We start from the raw sequence: 16,559 nt of genomic DNA, 5'->3' as shown, positions 1-16,559 counted from the left end.
TTTGGAATTACATTCCAGTCCCTTTAATTTCGCACTCAAATTATAATAGCAATCTGGAAGCAATACCAGTGCAATAAACGTACAATATAATAGCAATCTGTCAGCAATACAACATGCTGTAGCAATGCAACCGAAATTATGCAAATTTAAAAGAATTCCCATTCAACATAACACGAAACCCACCACGAATAAAAGTAGAGTTTACATGACCTACCAAAGCAACACAAATCATATTGTTAAGATACATTGCGCAATGGAATATTGTTTTTACAGGTGCTTTTATTGTGGCCTGCGGAACCGCACCTTGAGCACTTTCTTCTAATGGTGCCCTTTCCTTGCGAGGGAATTCTTATCTTCTTTCGTCTGCCTGGCATGACCCTTGCCATGGGAGGCAGCACAACTCGACTTCGAACATCTTCAGGAATATCCCACATTCCGTGAGGTTGTACCGGGTAGATGGTATCCGAATAAGCATCCATCCAGGTTTTTCGAGTGTAATACCGAGAAGCCTTTGAGTATACATTTACTTTCAAGAAGCGGCAAACTACAACTACATGCTTGCAAGGTAGCTGCTCAAGCTGAAACTTTCTACAACTACAACTGTTGTTCGTCAAATCTACGAGGCCGTCCTTATCACCGTCCAAAACATTAAACTGTGCATTATTTAATTTAACCATATTCATCCTTGCAGCATTCTCCAACCTGTTCCTCAACTTCTTCTCTCCGAAATTGGGGCACAATGTTGTTGTGCAATTCAAAGCCAACTCACGACGTTCGGTGAACCATTTCACAAGGAGATTAACAATTTCCCCTATCAAATGAACCACTGGCAGCATCCTTGCAAACCTAAGGACTGAGTTGATTGACTCCGCAATATTTGTTGTCATTACATTGTAGCGGCGTCCATCCATGTGAGCTCTAGACCACTTATGTAACCCTGCCTCTTCAAGATATTGAGCAACATGTTCCTTTCGCTTGATGTTGCGAAAATGACAATCAAATTCAGCAATGGAATAAGATTTCGCAGCCTGCTCAAAGTGCATAAGTATGTGATCACGCTTTTTCAACTTGCAAGTGCGTTTCATGTTCCCCTTCATATGATAAAAGCATATGCCATGTTGTGCAGTTGGAAAAATTTTGTTCCACACATTCTCTATGCTAACATTGCGATCAGAAATAATAACAAGATTGGGACACTCACCAATGGCTTCATGAAGTTTAGTGAAAAACCAATGCCATGATGCATCCGTCTCCAAATCCCCGATCCCAAAAGCAAGAGGATATATATTTCGATTACCATCGAATGCATTTGCTACAAACATAACACCCTTGTACTTGGATTTTAAATGAGTGGCATCCACGGCTATCACTGGGCGCATGGAAGAACGGAACCCTCTAATACATGCGCCAACCGCCATAAATAAATACACAAAGTGATTGTTCTCATCAGTTTGGATGTGTGTTTTTGTGCCAGGATTCATACGCTCCAATTCATAGCAATAAGCTGGAAGGATATAATATGCCTCCTCCGCTGATCCTCTAATGGACAATAGAGCTAACTCCCTTGCTTTCCAAGCTTTCGAATAATGGATGGTGCAACCAAAGCTGTGTTTCACATCTCTCATAATGTCACTTGGTGTGTATATTGTTCGAGAATCCTTCAACTTCCTTTTAAGTGAAGTGGCTACAAGTGCTACGGTTGCTTGACGATGCTTGTCACTTACGAACCTCAAATCACATTCATGGACAGTTGTACACCTCACAATCATGAAGCTGTATTCTCCAATTCTCGATGCTCGGACCCGCCATGGGCATGGACGTTGACAACAAACCACAAGCAACCTCTTAGTGCAAGAGAATTGCACCTTAAATTCAAAGTGGCCTCTTAATGCCGTGAACCGTAACTCCGTCAACAATGCTTTCTTACTAGAAAAAATTTGCCCAACTGTAATTTTCGGATTCCAATCACTTCGTGAAAACCCGCTGTCCAAATATGCTTCTTCATCATTTACACCGGCTTCATTGTACCGGTTTTGTTCACCCATTTGACTCCAATAATGTTGACGAGTGGGTTCAGATTCTCCTCCTAAACGCATTATTGGCAACTGGGTAGCTGTGTTCAAGCAGCCCAAATTAGGAGGGGCAGAGTACACTGACACTTCATTTCTTTCAGTACCATTATCACCACCATGCATCTCCTCCACCTCGCTAAAATCAATCATATCCATAAAATCTGTCCCTACTTCACCTCCCACGTCAGTGACAATTTTATTATTCCAAGTTACTTCATTGCTTTCAACAATGGCAACTGAAGAATGACCCATCCGACTACTATCTGTCGTGATATGCGTACTATGAACTACATCATTTGTCAGTCCTTTATCTTCTATACTCACGAGTAAGGGAGCTAGTTTTGAAGGTGTTACCTCGGAATTGTACTTCATAAAAAAATTGACATCATCATCGTCCTCAATCTTTATGTGCTTCCACTCATTCGAGGCCACCAAAACTGAGAATTTTAAGCAAACCTTGTCTTCCCTGCTGTTTGTATTACCAATCTGATGCACACGGTCCAACAGTTCAACAAATTTGATAGTCCGTGGAACTATTAAGCCTTTTGAGTCACCCCCTTCGTATTTGCACATCTTCTTCGAGGTGACCCATTTTCCATTGTAGCACACGAGAATAACAATTGTCTCCATTTCTGACCATGACAAAACAACATTTCATTAACCCAATATAACCACAATAACCATACAATACAATAGCAATATAACCACAATATAACAGCAATATAGAAGCAATATAATGTCAATATAACAGCAATACGACAGTAAAATAAGAGGAACACAACAGCACTACACCAGTAACACATCAGAATCACACTATACAGATCTACTACATCAAATGGAAAATCCCAAGTTTCAAGATTCATATATCCAGACCAATCTAAATGCAATTGGTACAAACCCAGATGAATGAGCATGAATATTCAACAAAACCTAACCCAAAGAAATTAAAGCCAAAATGAATTTAACACAAACCCAAACAATCAAACTATAACCCATTTCACATAATCCCACTGATATTAACAAAATAACCATCCACACTACCTTTTCGAGGTCGGCAATCCACTAGAGCTTCAAGGTTGCAAGCAGCTATTCAGAAGACATAGATAAAGGGAGGGGTTCGCGATTCCAAACAGAGAGCAAGAGATCGAATAGGGGAGAAACAGACATAACGAAGCTAGAGAGAGAAAGAGCTGCGCTATGAGAAAGAGAGCAAAGAGAGAGACAGAGAGTTGTGCTAGACAGAGAGAGAGCCAAGAGAGACGCAGAGAGCTGTGATAGACAGATACCAAATAGTAGGGAGCTGTGCCAGAGAGAGAGAGAGTTGTGTGAGCTAAGAGAAAACAAAATTTCTGGACTTGTGAAAAAATTGCAATAAGTGGACAATAATTTTATATTTATAGGTGATAGTTGTACAAAAATTGGGAAGGGGTGGTATTTTTAATTACAATTATAAAAATGGTGGCATTTAGGGCTATTTCCCTTAAATAAAAGTAGGTGAGTGACGTAGGGAAAAGCTACACCCAACAAGAAAAAAAAAAAAACTGAGCTCCTTTGATTTCAAAGTCTCATCGACTAGAACCTTTGTCTGTGACGCGAAATCAATTGAATTTCGCAACCATGGCAAGCAAAAGTTGAAAGGATTATGACCCAACTCATTAATTTGATTTTCTAGTTCCTTCAAAGTAAAGCTGGCATTTAGATTTGGCTCTTGATTGAAGGCCGAATCATTGGTTTTGATGTATACATGAATTTGGTTCTCTATGAAGCTGAAGAAGTCGGCATCAAGAAAAAACTAGAAAGTAATTGGGAAAGGAGACCTCATCTTAAGCAATATCGGATATTTTCAATTTTGCTATAGATTATTTTCAAAACTATACTCTGGATTGCAATCCCTTTATTTTTATTCGAACAAGTTTAGTTTTTTTGGAGTGGTTCTTGATTTACAACATTGATAACAAATGGAGTACCATTGTTGATTAAAAAAAAGGGCATGGGGTAGGGTAGTTGAGTGGAAGATCTTGGGAGAGCGGTTGGAGATGGGGCAAATGGCCAGGGAATTATTGGGTTGGGGAAGATGTTGTTGGGAGTTATATATATTTATATATATATATATATATATATAGTTTTGGGGTGGGGTGGTGGGTGTGACTTAGGGAATCGGGGCCTTGAGGTGGGGAAAGTGACTTGGGCATGGAGGTTGACAAGGTGGTGAGTTGTTGAAAGAAAGGAGGAGAGAGAAGAGTGGTGACAACTAGGATAGGCAGGGATGGTGGTGTATTGTTTATTTGTTCAGTTTTAGGTTTACGTGTGTTTTTGTTTTGAGGACATTTGAGTATGTTTAACTGAGTAGAGTATGTATGTTTGAAAGTTTTTATAAAAATTGACATTTATGAAAGTATAAGGTAAATTTTAGTTATTTTTAATAAAAACTCGTCAAACAAGGAGGAGGAGGTGGTGGTTGATAAAATTAATTTTTTAAAACTACACTTTGATCCCCTACGTTTTTTAGTTTCTAAATTTTTTAGAAATTGTGAAAATTGCCTTGAACCATTTTTTAAGAGTAAAATGGTTACTTTGCAACTCCACCTTCAAATTACCCTATTTTTTAACCATGAAATTAGTGCTTGGTTTTATTACCGAAATACCGCTCGAACCGAGAAATCGACTTTCCCAAATCGTGGTCAAACCTGACATTGACTAGAACCGAACAAACCGAGGCTAAGACCAATCAATATTATTTAAATACCGACGATTCTACCCAACCGACCGATATTATTTATTTATTTAAATTAAATTACATGTGTAGTTGTTTCATTGGGCCTTATTTCAGGACCTATGTAGAACCGGCCACACTAAATCCACCAAGTTCCTTTCCTTCACCTCTCGACACCTCTCTTCTCTCAATATTATTTAAATACCGACGATTCTACCCAACCGACCGATATTATTTATTTATTTAAATTAAATTACATGTGTAGTTGTTTCATTGGGCCTTATTTCAGGACCTATGTAGAACCGGCCACACTAAATCCACCAAGTTCCTTTCCTTCACCTCTCGACACCTCTCTTCTCTCATTTCTCCCAAACCAAAAAAAAAATACCTATCTCTTCTCTTCTCCTCTCTTGTCATCGTCCTCCTCCTCCACCTCGCCTATCTTCTTCACCTCATATCTCGCCGTTGCCTCCTTCTCTACCAACTCCTCATCTCGTCATTGCCTGTCTCTTCTCATTTGTCATCGTCGCCTCCTTTTGTAACAGAGTCTCCTCCACTCCACCTCCTCGGACCCTTCTCATTTGTGTTCGTCACCTCTCTCTCCATCATCGTCTCTGTCACAAACTCCTCCACCTCTTCCTCAAATCAATGTCACTTTCTAGGTTAGTTTGTGATTTCAATTTTCAAATCCAAATTAGGGTTTTTGTAAAATTAGGGATTTTTAGAAATTGAAATTGATTTTGTTTGGATTGGATTGGACAAAGATTGGCATCTGCTGAGTTTTCTTGGAATCGAGAGGCTTTGGAGCTGCTACTTGGGTATATTTTCTTATCCTTTGGGAGAATTGGTTTGTTGCTAGGCTAGAAATAGTTGTATTGTCTATGTGTTTTGATGTATGATATTTTGATCCATGATTAGGTGACTGAATCTGTCCGGGGGGTGCTTCTGTTATTAATGCTCTTTTTTGCAGCTATGTCTGCGTCACGACCTGATTCGAAAATAAAGAATATTCATGAATGTGAGTCATATATAGTCATAATAATAAAATTCTATAACCATAATATGAAGAGAGATAGAGCCATAAATAATACAAATTTAATTAACAACACAAAATCAGAGTCACAGTAGATACACACTAAGATTTTTATCAAACGGTTGATTACTTACAATTATTAATTACATAAATCAACAACAAAAGCCCAGCAACTTAGTTGAAACTCGCTTTATCAAAATTTTTCTTTAATCATGCGCAATCTATTAGGGTATGAGCATTCTAATGCCCAGTAGAGTACCGTCAAACCCCTTAAGGTCAACTATCATAGTTAATAAAAGTATCATGCATCAAACAATACAAGATATAGAAATTATACTTCCATACTAGATAAATAAATTTGCATATGCAGTGATGCCATGAACTCATTCCCTTATAATTCCACTAATTCATACCTTAGGGCAACAAGCTTGCATGTCCCATAACATGTGTTTTACCACTGCGGCTCCGAATACCCTAAAATATGAAATAGCGCCCATCCGTTCTTTAACCCAGTTTTTTTTGGTTCACGAATTTATCAACTTTCACTTTTCATTAGAGGCCTTGCTCCCATCAACCTAATATATTCAAGCCCTGCTCCCGTCACCTGAATATATTCCACATTTTTTTACTCAGATATCCTTAGATATATGTCAAACGACACACACACACTCTCAACATCACTGTATTTATGATGTATATGTAATGCAACGCAAACATAATTTATCTCTGCTGAATAATAATACAAATAATAACAATAATATTTCAGATTTAATCACATGAATAATAATTCACCCAACGTTAAATAATATCCATGAAGAGACGTCAAATAATATTCACCGAGCAAAGCAACAATAATATTCATATTTTTAGCACTATATATTAGCACCAAGATTAAAAGTGATATAGCCCAATCATCGCGAATCGAGAAACCCTACCTCGTGTCCAACTAGCTTAACCTTGTGCGGGTTCGTCCTTGAAAGTATGCATAGTAGAACACCTAATTAAAATAATTTACTGATTAAAATTCACTGAAAATAAGGAAACACGTTTGAGTGTCCTACTAGCGCACTTAGACATAAAACCCCATAATACACTCGATAACATTACTCCCTGAACCTCACGTCCAAGCAAGCATAGAACCAAGCGTCAAGGAAAAACATAAATTTAAAACAAAATTTAAAATCAGGTGGTTTGGCTCTAGACTTATAAAGAAAATTTAAAACAAAAACTTCAGTTTTGCTAAACATTTAGGTTGGAACACGTTAACTTTGAAAATTCACTAAATATTGAGTTTAAATCAAAATAATGTAAAACTTTCCAGATCACAACTAGACATAGAAACATTAAAAATGTCAAAATTTGATAAAAAGTAGGGTTAAGGAAGCATGTCAACATAGAAGCCAAAATAGGCTAGGCTGCAGAATGTTCTATTTTTTTTTTTTTTTTTTATGTGTGGATAAACTACATAAAAACCCCTAAACTATAGGGTCATTTACGAGTTCATACCCGATTTTGGGGACATTTACTAGTACATACTCAACGTCATAGAAACCCTACAATTTACCCCATCCGTTAGCAAAACCGGTTAATCTGTTAAATACTGATGTGGCATTTGTGAGACCCATTTTTTAATTGACGTGGACTCCACATAAGAAATAAATAAATAAATAACAATAATTTTTTTTTAAAAAAAATGTATTTAAAAAAAAAAAAAAAAAAAAAAACTCATCTGCTCTGATATACCCTGCCTTTCAGCCTAACTCCAACCCCCCACCTTCCCTCCCCACAGCTCTGATCCAGCAAAACCAAGAAGACCACCAAACCCTCGTCACCTTCTTCAATATCTCCCCATGCCCACCAAACCCATCTCCTCCGATATCTCCCCTTTCTTCCATCACTGTTAATTATAATCATTTTCCTCTGACCGGTGGAATTTTCTTCAGCGGAGACATTGAAGATACCATTGTCATCAATATAAAAGGAAATATTGGCTCTAGCAACACCTTGGGGACATGGAGGAAAGTTATCCAAGATGAGTTCGCCCAAAAAGTAATTATCCGCAGTCGTTGCACTCTCACCTTCATAAATGGCGACTCTGCCGCTACATTGGTTATCAAAGATGGTGGTGGAGATATGATTCACTATGATGGGAATTCCAGAGTTTCTGAGAATAAAAACTCCCATGGAACCTTCTTTGCCATTCACTATGCCAAGTGACAGAGGGGTGACATCACAGAGAACGAAGTCTTGAAGCTTCCCATTTTCATTTCTATTCCCACTCAAGGCTGTAGCTTGAACATCGATAATTTCATATAGTAGACAATTTCCCAAATTTGATTTTATGATCCAGGATTTTAATGTTGATTTTGGTTTGTATTATTGTTTGATCATTTGCAATGTTATTTTATTTGGCCGGTTATCATATTCAAAAATTAAAAATAAACAAACCCATCCCACCCCAACCTCGACAACCAACTTCAAATCTGGGTTGTTTGAAATCCAGCCTCCCTTCCCCAACCACCTCTCTCTCTCTCTCTCTCTCAGACACACACAGATTAATAGCCTGAAGCCCATAGGAGCGCCGAAAATCAAGCCAACCCGATTCAAATATACCCAACAAAAACAAACCCAGATCATGTGTCCAGGGATCTAGGTTGTGGTGTGCCGGGAGGGTGGCTCGGGGAAGGGAAGAAAGAGAGAAAGGGCGGCTAGAGTTCCAAGAAGACAAAGGGAGGGTTGGTTTGGTTTTGTTGGATCGGAGTTGTGGGGAGGGTGGGTTGGAGTTTAGGCTAGAAGGGAGGGGATATCGGAGAAAATGTTTTTTTTGTTTTGGGTTTTTAGATTTTTAATTGGTTATTTTATTTTATTTTATTAATTTTATTTCTTATGTGGAGTCCACATTAATTAAAAAATAGGTCCCACAAATGCCACATCAGCATTTAACAGATTAACTAACGGAGGGAGTAAATTGTAGAGTTTTCGTGATGTTAAGTATATACTGGAAAATGTCCCCAAAATCGAGTATGAACTCGTAAATGATGCTATAGTTTAAGGGGTTTTATGTAGTTTGTCCTTTTTTTTTCCCTAGGTTTGTACACTTTATTTTGAAAACTCACCAAAATTTCAATTTATAACCAAACTGGATAAAACTTTCCAGATTTGAAGAAAATACGTGAAAGTAAAACATACTAAAATTTCATGACAATCCAAATTTAGGAAGTTTTCAAACACATATTCAAAACAGGGCATGCAGCAGAATCAGAACAATTCCAGCACCATAGTCTCTACTTTGAAATTTCACAAAAAAATCAATTTAAATTCAAATGACACAAAACCAACTTTGAAATAAACCCTTGAGATATCCATTTTGATGTAACAAAATCCCATAATGAAATTGGAACAAAATCACATCGAAATAATTTAGAACTTCACAAAAACACAATTCGAAAGAGATATATGTCATTGAGGCAATCTAACCAATACTTGATTTACAACTAGTACTCAAAGAGACAATAAGAAAATGAGCTTCATACCTTCAAAGAATCATTTACTTGAGCTGATAATGGCTAATTTGATCAATTGAATGACAAGTAACAAGCCATTTGAGAGAAAGTACATATCTATAACAAGAAATTCAATATAATCAATGAACAAGTTTTGTTCATGCCAATTATCAAAGTTATAATGGTTGCGTTTTGCTAACCTTTGGATATGTTATAAAGAGGAGAATTTGGAGTAACTATTAGGAAGAAATCATTGTGTTTTGAGTTTCAAAATGAGTGTTCTGGACTGAAACTGAGGGAAGGAATTAGGGTCGAAGACTATAAACAAGTTCCACTCTAAATATTCCCAAGGTGGCTATAGAAGTCCAATCAACCTAAAATTTTGATATGTTATAATAGACAGAATTGCGAACAACTTTGATGAAGGAACCAAAGTCATTTGAGTACAGAAAATCATAGAAACATATTAAAACTGAGAATACTATTGCGAAATCAGAAAATAGTAAACATACTGTGATCATACCAACTTTTTGGAGCCTGTGCTAGTCGGATTGAGCTGCAATTGGAGAATGTTATAGGAATCACATAAATGAACAACTTTTATGAAGGAAGGTTTCTCATTTGAGCTTCCGAAATTTGAGTCCTCGGCTGCTCCAAGGAAGTGACGAATTTTGGATTTTGAAGAGGAACAAAAGAAGAATGAGGATGAAAATAAGGTGAATTAAGAAGAAAGGGATGACACAATGAATGATGAGGATAAGAATAATTTCATGATTGAAGAATCTTAGGCTAGGTGGGTTATCAATTTAGAAAAGAGTGATGACACAATGAATGGGGAGGAAGAGAATAAATTCATGATTGAAGAATGTTAGGCTAGGTGAGTCATCAATTTAGAATAGGTGACTCATCCTTTCATAAATGGTGGATTTGAAAACTTGAGAGAAGGGGGCGGGGAGGGGGGAGAGGAATGGGAGGAGGGTGGTTTGATGCTCTCCACATTTCTAATTTTTTAAATATTTTTAATATTTTTTTTTTGCCTACAAGGGTATTTTGGTCATTTTTGTCCAACTTGAAATTAAACACAATTAATTTAATAATCTCCATCCAAAATCACTTGATAAAATACTCATAATCATTCTCCACCATAATATTATTTTTCACTAAAATATGAAAATCCACCTTGAATTTTTCGGGGTATTACAGTCCGGGGGTCTTTTCGCTTTCTGTGTTTCTTGTTTTGTTTCTATGTTAGCTTAGCATGAATGCATGTTTGTAGCTGAATGGTTGGTTAGGATGTTTGATGATATTGATCTTTGTTTTTTTTTTTTTTTTTTTTTTTGTTGCTTTGTTTGGTGTTTAGCATAGGATGGATATGGAGTCTAGCCAATGTGATAGTACACTAAGGGGTCATTTGGTACGACGGACTGTTATGGACTGGACTAAATTCTAGGACTGTCTTGGATTAGCTCGGATTGGCCTAAGCTGGATTAAGTATTGACTTACGTTTTGTGTTGCGTCGGACTAAGAAGCTGGATTGCAAAAATAGTGAAGACCTATGTTTGGTGCTATATCGGATTAAAAAATAATTATTTTAATATTTAAAAATAATTAAATATAAGTTTTTATGTTATTATAAGTACCAAATTGACATGTACATTTATTTTCCTCCAAACCAAAGGCTTTTTTGTTGTTGTTAAAGTTACAAATTTCACTGAGTTTATATATAATTGAGTCTTTATTTATATGCAAACACAAAGAATTTGATTAATGTATCAATAACAACCACCTACCTCAACTCATGCTTCAAGAATTTCAAGAGATGCATATATGCAAAACTTAGAATTTATATGTAGATGTCAATGTTAGAATTTCTTCATATATGCAAAAAGTTAGAAATTCTTCCTCTATGCCAAAGTAGTTCAGTTCACTGCACACAATTCTACCATTAATACATACAAATAAACATCCACAATTTCAAAATGAAACTAAGAAGCCCCATAACCATAAACCATCTAGCTTTAATGCTCGCAATATGTTATACCATTTTGTGGTGTTTCCAAAATGAAGTCAATCTCATTAATCCATCATTTGTGGTGTTTCCAAAAAGATAGATGCATCAAATTTAGCTAGGCCAGGTCCTCAAGTCAATGACGATACTACAGCTTAACTAGCTACATAAAAAATCCTATTAGATTGAACTAAACACATAAAGCAATGCTTCTTGTAGGACGTCCATAGCATCTGCTAGTTTTGCCTATGCGCCGCTTATGGCCACGAAAGGACAGAAGAAGGGGCCTGCAAAAGAAAAAAGAGCAAGAAGATGTGAGAACAAAGTTCACATTAGCCAAACAAAGAAAAGAAAAGAATTATTGCACTTAACCAAACAAAGCCAATCCTTCCCACTATCGCATCCGGTGCCAAATGGCTGACCCAATTGAATGAGAGAGACGAAAGGTTGCCAATCGATCATAAACTAAGCTAATTTTACTCTAGAAAACCATTTACAACATAAACACAGGCAAGATATGTAGTCAATGTGTTGGCCAATCTCAGTCCTAAACTATTGAGAAAGGGGTCACCTAAAAAACTGTCAATCTCAGTCCTAAACTGTGTTCTCAAACTGCCAGCAAAAATAGGACTTCCAACTTTGGATGACAGCACAAGTCACCAAGACAAAATCAACCAAAGAAATAGAAAACACAACTCCATGCACAAGACAACAAACCAAAGCAAAAGCATACAAATTAACAATAACCAGAGCTTTGATCAAATGAAAAACAATAATCATAGCAAAAGCATATAAACCAAGCACTACAGATACCCATCAAACTCCCAATAAAAGGAAAATAAACTAGAAACTAGAGATTGAAGACAAGTTTCTTCAATGTGTGTGAAGATTGAACTTAACAAAAATAAAAAATAAATTAAACCCTAGAAATTAAAAAGAAACAGAAGAAAGAAATGAAAAACAATTACAAACAAAGCCTATAATAATGACCTGGGTAGTGGAAGAATTGCACTACTAAACAAAACGATCAGTGAATGAAGAACAACCCTTCTCCTCGATCAAATCCCCGAAGGTCCCAACTTGACCCAAAATCATCAAAAAGATACTAGGACACTTTTCTCCTCAATCATTCTCATATAAGATACTAGCAAACTTTTTTCCAAGGCAACAAGCAGTACACATCACAGAACCAAATTCGGATATAAAATACGAGATTAATAACATTAAATAGCAACAAAAGATAAAATGATTATCGAAGCTTAACATGTATACCTCAGCTCAACTGAAAATCCAATGAGAATAAACGTCCTCAAGCAAAAATCTCACCAACCACACAATTGCAAATCTAGGACAGAGAACGAAACTTCAACCTGCATAAATCAAAACCAAAACCTAATCAGAACGTTATTTACATCTTGAAATCAGATGTAGATCAATTCGGAAAAAAATAAAGAAGAAAAAAAGGCATCCAAAATAAATAGAAATTTCAAATCCATAAAGATCAAAATTAACTAATGGCAATTCAAAATCAGAATCCTATATTGAAAGCAAATAGAAACTCTAAACTTGCACAAATGACAAACAAATTATTTTTGTGTATCTCAAACAAAGAATAAAAACTAGGTATGATTCAACTGCAAAAAAATGAAAAAAAAAAAAAAATATATCACTTACTTTGATTCGAATGATCATAAGAATAAGAAACAAGAAATAGAACTAGAAATCTTGAAAATCGAAGCTCTGAGACGAAGAACAAAGCGTAGAGCACATGAATCAGAATCTTGGCTTTGTGTGAAGGAAATGTGGAGTAGCGAAGGAGAGAGAGCCGAAGTCGCGAACAAGAGATATCTGGATTCGCTGTTTCAATTTAGCGAATGGCTTATTTTGCGAAGGCAGTTTCAGGCTCTCTGTATAAGGAGAGCGAGTGAGGAGGTTTTTTTTACTATTGGACTCTACAATCCCATTTAACTTAGTCCTTCATCTTACCAAACATGGGCTTCAAATCTTATTTAGCATAGTCCAAGCTAATGAGGCCAACCAAACATGCCCTGAATGCCTCTACATGAATGTGTCCACCACCTTCTATTCAACCCAAACACAAGACCAACAAGTAGATTCTACACCTTCTGTTATGGGAGATAAGAGGAAATCCTCTAAATCTATAGTGTAGGATCGCTTTACAAAATAGAAAAGGAAAAAAAAGATGCTAATGTGGTAGAGAGGGTCATTGGGGTTTGCAATTATTGTAAAGTAGAGTTGCTGACCTATTCTAAGAAAAATGAGACAATTGGTTTAAAAAACCACTTAAAGTTGAGATGAAAGGGTTCTCCACTTTTTACAAAAGATGGTGGTAGCCAAACTGCCTTAAGAACTAAAACAATGGGTGGGGGATTGGTCCCTGACACATTTAATAAAAAAAGGAGTGAATTGAATTGTGTGAAGTATGTCATTATGGAAAGAAGGTAGTTGTTGGTGTGTGGGATATGTTCTTCATCAAAAAGGCTAAGATCATGAGTGTGATAAGTGATCAAAGGGTAAGTGTCACCATCGATACGTGGACATCCATTCAGGACATTAACTACATGGTAGTCACTGCCCATTTCATGGATAGTGACTGGAAATTGCACAAATGAATCATTAACTTAACTAAGATCACAAGTCACAAGGGTGAGGACATAGTGAAGTGCTTGGATGTGTGTTTGAATGATTGGGGGATTGATAACATGTTTAGCATTACTATGGATAATGCTTCTGCAAATGACAGGGTTGTTGAGTACATGGCAAAGAGGTTCAAGAAGGCGAACACTCTTATGCTTGAAGGGAAGTACTTGCATATGAGGTGTGCTTGTCAGATCCTTAATTTAATTGTTCAGGATGGTTTATAGGAGTTTTATAGCTCAATTGAGTCAATAAGGAATTGTGTGAAGTACATTCATTCCTCACCATTAAGGTTGGACAAGTTTAGGGATTATGTAATCTTATACAAAAAAAGAAGATAAGACGGCAAATATCCCCATAGATGTTTCCACAAGGTGGACTGCCACATACAAGTTTCTTGATGGTGCATTTAAATATAAAATTATTTTTAGGAGGATGGCGGAAGATAATACTCCCCTTGAGGATTCAAGGAAAAACCTTGTGAACAGAGTGGGGCCTCCAATAGAGGAGGATCTGGAGAACGCACAATTGTTTGTGCATTTCCTTAAAAAGTTTTAGGACAAACTACATAAAACCCCCCAACATATAGGGTCATTTTCAAGTTCATACCTAATTTTAGGGACATTTATGAATACATACTCAACATGGAAACCCTACAATTTGGACCCTCTGTTAGCTAAATTGTTAGTAAATCTGTTAAATGCCGATGTGGCATTTGTGGGACCTATTTTTTAATTGACATGGGATTCCACGTGGACAAAAAACTAATAAACTATTATACAAAACAAGTAAAATTATATTAAATAATTAATTTTCATTTAAAATCAAAAGAAAAAGAAAAATCATTATCCCTCTCCTCCTCCCAACCACACAGCCCATCGTCTCTCTCTCTCTCTCTCTCTCTCTCTCTCTCTCTCTCTCTCTCTCTATGAAAGAATGCAAGAACTTTTTTTTTTTTTTGGACACTCCATTTACCTAATTACAGCTGCCACCTCCATCCAGCGCCGATTGTAACATCCTTTGAACCACCATCAAAGCCCCACCCCATAGTTACCACAATTCTCCTTCCCCCACCCCGTTCTTCCAGTCCAAACCTAACCATGTACCACATAGATCCAACATAGATCCAGCAAGTCCAAAACTCTAGATCCGTCGAAGACCCAGCCCCAATCGCAATCGCAGATCCAACCACCGAAGCCAAAAGGGCAATGATGACACCGAACCCCACCAAGTCTAGAGAGAGAGAGAGAGAGAGAGAGAGAGAGAGAGAGAGAGAGATAGATTAGGATCGAGGTGGCGACTAGGTTCACCGGAGACATGTCCGCCTTAACAACGCCGAAAACTTGAACGGTCTTTTTGTTTTTGTTTTTGTTTTTTCAGATTGAAAGGTCTCTTTTAGTTCTTCAAAATTTCAACCCTTGAACCTTTGAATATTTACCAAAATATGAAGGTTATGAATTAAAAAATGGGTAAATGAGGGAGCTTTGAATATTGACGCAGGGTGGGAGAGGTTGGTACAGGTTGATTGGGGAAGACAGTAGTTGTGGGGTGGGAGAGAGAGAAAGGGGTAGCGTTGGGGGTTGCTGCTTTTATTTATTTATTATTTATAGATTTTTAGGTTTATTATTATTCTAATATTTTACATGAATCTTTAAATTTTTAAATATTATTTTGTCTACATGGACTATACACAAGGTCTAAAATATCGATGGTATCTAAAATATCGGTAGTTCAAAAACACGGAAATTTCGATGGAAATATCGGGATATTATCTATATCGATAAAAATTGAATAAAAACCACGGAAATTGTAAGAAAAACTTGGAAATTTTTATTGAAACTTTGGATGATGTTTATTTAGTCAATTATCTATTAGTTTATCACAAAAAATTGAAAGGAAATGCATTGCATGATGGGTTTAATTGATTTAAGTTGATTATATAGCAAGCTGACAAACACTGTGAGTGTAGAAAATATGTAGTAATTAAGGAAAGAAGATTAAACACACCATAATCATTTATATATAATGATTTACCACAATATTTTACACTTTATACATTGCATGGTAAGATACATAAGTGGCTTAGTACCACATAGAGTTCTTATGAGGTTCAAATTTTTCACTATTTTCATCATCTTTATGTGTAAAGTAAGTGTATTATGAAGAGTAGTCATCAAATGATAAATCCCCAAAATAGTTTTGCATGTAATTGTTAACATGCCACCCGTATGGATCTGATATTGGTTGACGTTGTCCATAAATAAAATTATTTGAAGATTGGGTAGGATTCTTTCCATGAGCCGCTCGATTCTATTTCAAAAGGAAAGGTCAAAGACTCACATTCTCATGTGAAAATCTAATTCTTGCAGGGAAACAAAATAATATAAATGTACATATTTTAGCATATTATCACAAAAACATAAGTAACATGGTGGTTAAAGTGTTGGAGGAGTGGAATGCTAGGGGTTTGAATCCCCTTTGCATGTGTGCTTTGTGTTTTTTTTTTCCCTTTCTTTTTTCATTACATCAATATTTTTGATATTTTCGATATTATAGCGATATTTTGATAAAA

At 36.4% G+C, this 16,559-nt stretch overlaps 2 protein-coding genes and 4 long non-coding RNA genes across 8 annotated transcripts; 1 reads left to right on the top strand and 5 right to left on the bottom strand.

Annotated features, from left to right (window-relative positions):
- LOC109948736 lies at positions 237-2,096 on the bottom strand. The gene has a single exon (XM_020562440.1). It carries the CDS (start codon positions 2,094-2,096, stop codon positions 237-239), a length of 1,860 nt encoding a protein of 619 aa, XP_020418029.1.
- LOC109948997 lies at positions 2,621-3,175 on the bottom strand. Its single transcript, XR_002271493.1, has 2 exons — positions 3,114-3,175; positions 2,621-2,704 (listed from the first exon to the last, which is right to left on the bottom strand). It is a non-coding gene; the product is annotated as an uncharacterized LOC109948997 (long non-coding RNA).
- On the bottom strand, positions 4,807-5,185 carry LOC109948996. Its single transcript, XR_002271492.1, has 2 exons — positions 5,135-5,185; positions 4,807-4,962 (listed from the first exon to the last, which is right to left on the bottom strand). It is a non-coding gene; the product is annotated as an uncharacterized LOC109948996 (long non-coding RNA).
- On the top strand, positions 5,359-8,197 carry LOC109948994 (NAD-specific glutamate dehydrogenase-like). Of its 3 annotated transcripts, none has more exons than XR_002271489.1 (3): positions 5,359-5,447; positions 5,550-5,803; positions 7,762-8,197. XR_002271489.1 is itself a non-coding variant. In XM_020563140.1 (3 exons), the coding sequence occupies exons 1-3, from the start codon at positions 5,434-5,436 to the stop codon at positions 8,033-8,035; spliced, it is 342 nt and encodes a 113-aa protein (XP_020418729.1). In that variant the 5' UTR covers positions 5,365-5,433; the 3' UTR covers positions 8,036-8,197. The 3 variants fall into 3 exon arrangements, 1 of the variants encoding a protein (XP_020418729.1); XM_020563140.1 differs by having other exon boundaries at positions 5,365-5,447; positions 5,550-5,603; XR_002271490.1 differs by lacking the exon at positions 5,359-5,447 and having other exon boundaries at positions 5,495-5,603; positions 5,704-5,803.
- LOC109948995 lies at positions 6,341-10,261 on the bottom strand. The gene is made up of 2 exons (XR_002271491.1): positions 9,352-10,261; positions 6,341-6,815 (listed from the first exon to the last, which is right to left on the bottom strand). It is a non-coding gene; the product is annotated as an uncharacterized LOC109948995 (long non-coding RNA).
- Positions 11,245-13,904, bottom strand: LOC109948851. The gene is made up of 3 exons (XR_002271310.1): positions 13,004-13,904; positions 12,602-12,699; positions 11,245-11,616 (listed from the first exon to the last, which is right to left on the bottom strand). It is a non-coding gene; the product is annotated as an uncharacterized LOC109948851 (long non-coding RNA).

This window comes from Prunus persica, chromosome G4 (assembly GCF_000346465.2).
Source record: "Prunus persica cultivar Lovell chromosome G4, Prunus_persica_NCBIv2, whole genome shotgun sequence".
Taxonomy (NCBI): domain Eukaryota; kingdom Viridiplantae; phylum Streptophyta; class Magnoliopsida; order Rosales; family Rosaceae; genus Prunus; species Prunus persica.
The sequence above is the reverse complement of the archived record's forward strand: the minus strand, read 5'-3'. Positions and strand labels throughout refer to the sequence as shown.

What these genes read in the sequence shown, in the direction of transcription:
- LOC109948736 (XM_020562440.1), bottom strand. Translation starts at nt 2,096, where the DNA reads ATGCGTTTAGGAGGAGAATCTGAACCCACTCGTCAACATTATTGGAGT.
- LOC109948994 (XM_020563140.1), top strand. An exon ending in GCTTTGGAGCTGCTACTTGG is followed by an intron (nt 5,604 to 7,761) that starts GTATATTTTCTT and finishes AATTTTCTTCAG; the next exon opens with CGGAGACATTGAAGATACCA.